At 35.1% G+C, this 6715-nt stretch overlaps 1 protein-coding gene across 1 annotated transcript; it reads right to left on the bottom strand.

The window, feature by feature from the left end:
* Positions 1–4491: 4491 nt before the first annotated feature.
* On the bottom strand, positions 4492–5156 carry LOC143547818 (auxin-induced protein 15A-like). The gene has a single exon (XM_077039144.1). It carries the CDS (start codon positions 4831–4833, stop codon positions 4492–4494), a length of 342 nt encoding a protein of 113 aa, XP_076895259.1. The 5' UTR covers positions 4834–5156.
* Positions 5157–6715: the final 1559 nt, after the last annotated feature.

Here is a 6715-nt window from a genome sequence, read left to right on the forward strand (position 1 = left end):
CCAAAGAACGTCCCGCACCCAATCATGTCGGTATTTGAACCCAGGCATCTCCTTGCAATGAACCGCATGCTCTCCGAATTTATCCAGGCAAACCTTATGGCAGATCGGACATGTTTCGTCTTCTGGGCACATTGGGACCATCAAACGGTACTTAAGAATGGCCCTATACTCGACCGCAGACATGCTTTGACCCAAGCCATCAATCGGGATAACGGTCAGAAAATCTTGGGCATGAGGACCTTGTAAGCATTCAATAACCGCATTCTGTCGCGGGGACAATCCAAAAACTTCTCCCAGGATCTGAGCGATTTTGCCAAAAAGGGCATTCGCCAAAGTTTTTTGAGGCTTTGGTGGGGCGATGTCCTTATTAGAGAAACCGCCAATGTCAAAGTCTGGGAGAGCGCCATTTAAGCGTTCCAGGGCCTGCACGTAGTCTGAGCCATCGACGCTACAAAAGCGTAAACCCCAACATCATGAGCCGAAAGAAGGCCTAAACCCCCTAAGCGCATCGGCAAAGATGCAAGTCGTCACTGAAGATCACCAAAGAACGGGCCTCCACATACAACTATGTCTTCTATGGCTTCTCGAAGCCCCTTATCATAACAGGATACCGCATCATCCATCATATGGGGGTGGCATGTTCGTAACCCAAAAAGCAACTTAGCAACCCCCATGCAAGACCTAAGCAGGAGGAGTTCGCTCTGGGGATCCCTAAGGCAAGGTAAGAGTTTCATAAGATCAACCGCACGAGATGCTCTCCGCCTCGCCAACTCCTTAATAAAGTAGGGATCTCGACTAACAGCCCCTCCAAGGAGTTTTACCCCTCTCTGGTCTACCAATCCCACTAGGGAAGAGCCCATCTTTGACTTTCACCCCATTACACGATGACCAAAAAACCTCAGTTTTCTTAATATTAAATTGCAGCCCCAATGATGGCTCTTCCGAGCTGATAATGTCTAGAGCTTTAGCGACTTCGTTGGCACAACCAATAATAGTTGAATAAGAGTGCTTAAAAGATTATCCAAAAATGATTAAAAGTTATGATCTAGCAATCTTGTCTTTTATTAGAAACATGTCACAGCATTTGGTCATGGTTCATTGAGCACACAAATCACGACTTTTCTTTGGTCACATCGTAACGTGACTTAATGCCCTTCATGCTAAGTTTTGAAAACGACTTCTTATGTCACATTCCCCATTTGGCCACTTGAATAGTTTATAATTAGGTTAGTCAAAACAGATCGAATGTGATGTTATGTCGAATGACAATTTTAGCTCTATCTGATAGTCGACATATTGTAACTCCGTACACATGGTAGGGGCGAATTTGCATTGGTCATGATAAACACATAATATATGAATTTTTATGAATTTTACAATGTACATATTTAAGAGGATCATAACATATGAGGACGTCCTTGATATGATGACTTTAAATACATCCGTTGCAAAAGGCGAGTGAAAACAGTTTTCTAAACATCGACTTAGGTCAAACCACCTTATCAATAAGGGATTCGTAATCAACGTCTTAGATTCGACAAACCCTGCCAAATTTAGCCTAAAGGCACAAGTTCGTATGAACAAACATATTATAAGTCATAAGGAGGTACGTAAAATAAGAAATCCCAAACACCCTAGTATACAAATAATAATAACATGGATACTAATAAATAAATACAACTATGGAAAAGGCGAAACTAAAACTTAAACGTGGCTACCATAAATCGAAATTCTGCTGATGTTGGCTAAACATATATTTATATTATAATGTATTAAGTAAAAAGTAAAAAGTTTAAATTTACAAATAAAGAAGCTTTATGTGTATTATATATTTAACAATTTAAGGTAACATCTTCCATAGTACTCATCAACCTGATATCAACATCGCACTTGAGGCATAATATTATTTTGTTGTTTACGTAAAAACAAGTATGCTTTGATAAATGACAATTACACACAGAGAGTCATAGATGGACACGAAGCAGATTTCTTGTGATCAGAAGTTGTGTTTTATTGCTCAGAACCTGGAATCCAATGAGTTGCATAGACAACCCGCAGCTTCATTATCAGTGTCGTCGAGTCAATGAGTTGCATTGGAGACGAATACATGCATGTTTTCATGGCCGGGTGATTCTCTCTAGCCATCCAGACAACATCTTTTTGTCTCTTTGGAACCCAGTCACCCATTGTCTCCCACACTTGATAACTAAATAAAAAAAAATTATGAATGTTGTTTGCCATCTCCTCCTAATTAAAGATCGAGGTTCGGTTTTCTTGTTGTTTTCGGTTAAAAATCTTGACATTGTTTTTTGCTGGCTAGACCATATACAAACGACTAAACGACAGATGTTAAAATGGACTGAAATGTCATATGATAAACAACTCCGAAGCATAAGTGGTGACGATCATTGTCTCATACAACACCCTGCTTGTTGCAATGGTAACGCATATGCCCTTGTTTGGAGGCGTTATAAGTTTGTCTTCGAGGTTAACATTGTGATTAAAGGTAAAGAAGTTGTGATAGTCTAGTGCCGTTTATAGACATCCTTTACAACGGTCCACTTACTCGTTGTCCTTCCGTAAATAGTATCCATAGATTATATCCATTTTTAAAAGGATCTTGTACAAAACTTTTCTTCATTTCAGTCTATGTTACAAAGATAAAATGATGAGCAAAATTGCTGAAGTGTTTTTGTTTAAATTGTATATGACTAGTAAATTGTGGAAGGAAATGGTAGAGCTTGAAGATGCTGTATTTTTTCTACAACTTTGGTTGCGTAGCATGCTACTACAATTGTTAGTTGAGTCGGAGTTAGCAGGTTATATACATGTTCTTAGCGAGTGTGGCAAACTTATATACTCATTCCATGTCAAAGACAGAACCGCTTCCATGTCTTCTTTGCCTTATCTAGTACAAGAAAGCCAAGTGTCCGCATGGGCTATGCTTAAATGGAAGTATTGCAAATAATTGTATTTCTTAAATGGAATTTTTTTTCTAGTTATCATATTTTATGTAGGTTAGAAGTTGAGTGTGCTGAAAAAAAATAAGAGGCCAAGGCCAGGGATACAGAGATAGTCGTAAGACCAGTTAATGGTGAATTTCATCACACAACAAGTGAGTCACAACTGCTCAATATGCCATTGCATATTTTGGAATCGATTATGGAGTTATGTGTTAGTGAATACATGAAATTTCGTGCTACATGCAAGCGCTGTTCTTTAGTCGCACCTTTGATTCAATGGAGCACCAAAACAAAGCTAAAGAGTTGTTCGTTAATTTCACCATGGTTGATGGTGTTAGACAACTGTCAAGACACTATCACTTTTACAGATCCGATGTTTGGTGACATGTATTTTATGACAACACCTTAAGAATTGAAGGGGGGTTACGAGATATATGTATTGTTCTAGGTATGGTTGGTTGTTGATGTATAAATTTGAAGAAGGATCCCGACTTGTGTTCTTTAACCCGTGGGAGCTTCCAAAAGTTAAATATATGGGAAGCTTTTGTTTCTGAGGACCACCTACTTCCCCTGATTGTATGATGGTTGGATTTACTACAAGTTCCGGGGCATGGCATGTTTGCATCCACTCCGTATCTCGAGAATCGACATGGAGTGTATAGTCTCTTGACTTTGGTTCCAATTCATATTCTTTTAACTTTCCAACGTTTAGGAGCCTAAATATCTATACCTTGTGTAACGATGAAAGAATTGAAGTTTTTAGAGACATGACCAATGATGATTACTCTTGGGAGGATATTGGAGACGATGTCCCAAGCATATCTTTTACATAATATTTTCTCTCAAATTGTGATCAACATCTTCTACTAGTCATCATAGGTAAGTTTGGAGGATCGGTTAAACTAGACGAGACTACACAAGAATGGGAGAAAATATACGAGTTGGGAAAACTCATGATTTTTATTTGAAATACATCATGTTTATGCCTTGAAGCTAAATCACCTAAAATTGGGGAACAAGATCTACTTTCCAAGATTATTGCATAAAGATAACACGAAGATAGTGTTCTATTCTTTCGAAACATGCAGGTATCACATATTCGATGGCACGCATATGCAAGAGAGTTTCGGTACCAATCTCTTCGGAACCAGACATCTTTGTTTTCCTCATGCATTGATTGAACCAAGTTAGCCCTAGGACACATTAGCATTTTTAAGCTAAGTTAATTTGGTGTATGCATCTTTTCAATGTAAAGCTTGTTGCTTATACAGTTTGGTCTTTTTCGTTGAAGCATCTTCGATCGATTAAATCTACTTGTTCCGCGACTTTAGTATTATTATTACACAAACCTAATTGATGTTTCACTTTTCCAGTTTGTTGTAGGCTATGTAAACAAGAGTGCATGATGAATATTGAATACAAAGAACTAATTACATGGCATTTAGGTCAACATACAACATCAATATACAATAGCATACTGTGTAATTAACCATATGATACCATAATCGATTATCTTAAAGTTAGCAAGCTACTTCTCTCTCATTTCTTGTAATATCATTTGCAATTCATCGGGTTCACAAGGGATTGCAATGGTACCTTCATGTTTGAACCCATATTCTTCTCCAGCTTTCTTTAACAACCTCAAGAAACCAGGGTTAGTTAAGCATCTCAACTCGACCACGAACCTCTTTGGCTTCTCACAATTAACTGCAACAACTGCAAAATGCCCCTCCTTTGCATCTTCAAGCTCAACTTCAATGTATCGCCATCTATGTATCATGCAATGTTGTATTGTTTTAATAAGAATCTTGATTACAACTTTATACTTATATACCGAGCTCCCACTTTTCTTGCCCTTGGATGTCTTCATGTTAACTGACAGAGTCTGTTTTTAAACCCTAAACCTTAAACCTTGTAATATATTGGAGTCGAAAGAATGATGGTTAGCTGATAGTTTATTAGGGTTTTTATAGTCCTAACTTGTGAGGAAAGGGTTATAGTGATCTTGCGATTATAGTAAGTAGGAAATTAAGAGGAAGTTTCCTTAGTACGGAAGAAAATTGTTCCGCCATTAATGATATCTTTGAACCAGAAATAGTCAGCTCTGAGCTATCCAATATGGCAATATCCATGCATTTAAAGCTTTGACCATATAAGATATTAAGAAAGTCAATATTGGTATACTCTACATTCTGATTTTTCTATAAATATCTCAATTATTTAAATATTTATAATTTTATTTCTTACTTATTTGACAAATGTGATGCTTACTATTTTACATCAGTAATCCTAAATTACTCGTGTTGTGTAGGTTTGAATTTGAGACCTCTAAAGTAGGGCTGGTAATTTATACACGAGACATGAATACACGACACGTATCTACACGACTTTAACAGGTAACATGTAAGGCGTTAACATGTTTCGTGTACTAAACAGGTAGACACGAAATTACCTGTTAATTTTCGTGTCTAAACAGGTATAATACCTGCTTACCTGTTAATACCTGGTTATTTTTAAAATTATATATATATATATATATAGTTATACTAGTTTGAGCCCCGTGTATTACACGGGGAATTGATAAACATTTTAAAATTTGAACATTAATCAAAATACAATTGACAACACAATTATCATATATTGTTAATAAAATTACAATTTATATTAAAATTATAGGAATTACTAAAGAAACATTACGCAAATATTTACTAATAAGAAACAATTACTTGTACAATACGTTTGCGGTTGTGTTGGTCAATATACCTAGTTTATCAATAATCAAAATTAGTCAATGCCTGCCTGTAAATCTTGACAAAGCGATATAGATGTCCGTGTGAAAACACAGGTTCTTTCAAATACAAGATCCTGTAATAAAACAAAATCTTCTTAAATTCTTTCAAACCACCAGATTGCTTTATTTGTAAATGAAGGTTTATCATGCATTTAAACTGAATTCACGGGTATGGGTCTCACCAAACCCAGATAGTCTTTTAAATGGGTTATAACATCTCATTATATTTAAAATTAATCTTGTCAAATATTTTATATGAAAATCCTATAAAATAGGGATATGCTAAAAATTTTATAGTAAAAAAAAAACGGGTCAAAGGTCTCACGAAACCCATATAGTTTTATTAAACCGGGTTTTAACATCTCATTTATTTGTGAAACTCTTTCATCATTAAATCATAAGTATATTAATAACTTCCTTACAATAAATAAAATTAAAATCTAAAAAAATATATTAATATTAGAAATGAATAATATAAAACAATCTCGTATTACTGGGAATAAAAGCTAGTTATATATATATATATATATATATATATATATGATAGCTAAGAAAAGAAGAACATGATTTTAGCCTTCCAAAACAAACTAAAATAATAAATTTAAATGGTTAGTATGTCGATAAACTAATTTATGATATTGTAGTCAATGTATATAATTATAGAAGAAAATATTTTAATTGACTTTTAGTTTATATACCTGAAAATACTAAAAAAATAATAATAAAGCTTCGGTCACTTCAATCACATTTGACATGTTCTTTTTCTATTGCTAAATTGCTTCATTTTATTACTTAAGGATAAATATGGCGTCAAAAAATAAAAAGAAAAAAAAGAAGAAATAAATAAACATTAACCCATTTGCTTTATATATAAATAAGAGTAAGACTAACTTGGGTTGGGTAATGACCCACTAGGGATCCAAATAACTAAATGGGTTTAAAAATATGAGGATGGTTGAGA

The sequence above is a fragment of the Bidens hawaiensis genome, unplaced genomic scaffold, assembly GCF_021521415.1.
Source record: "Bidens hawaiensis isolate Kalapana, Puna unplaced genomic scaffold, B.hawaiensis_p1.1 tig00014833_1, whole genome shotgun sequence".
Taxonomy (NCBI): Eukaryota; Viridiplantae; Streptophyta; class Magnoliopsida; order Asterales; family Asteraceae; genus Bidens; species Bidens hawaiensis.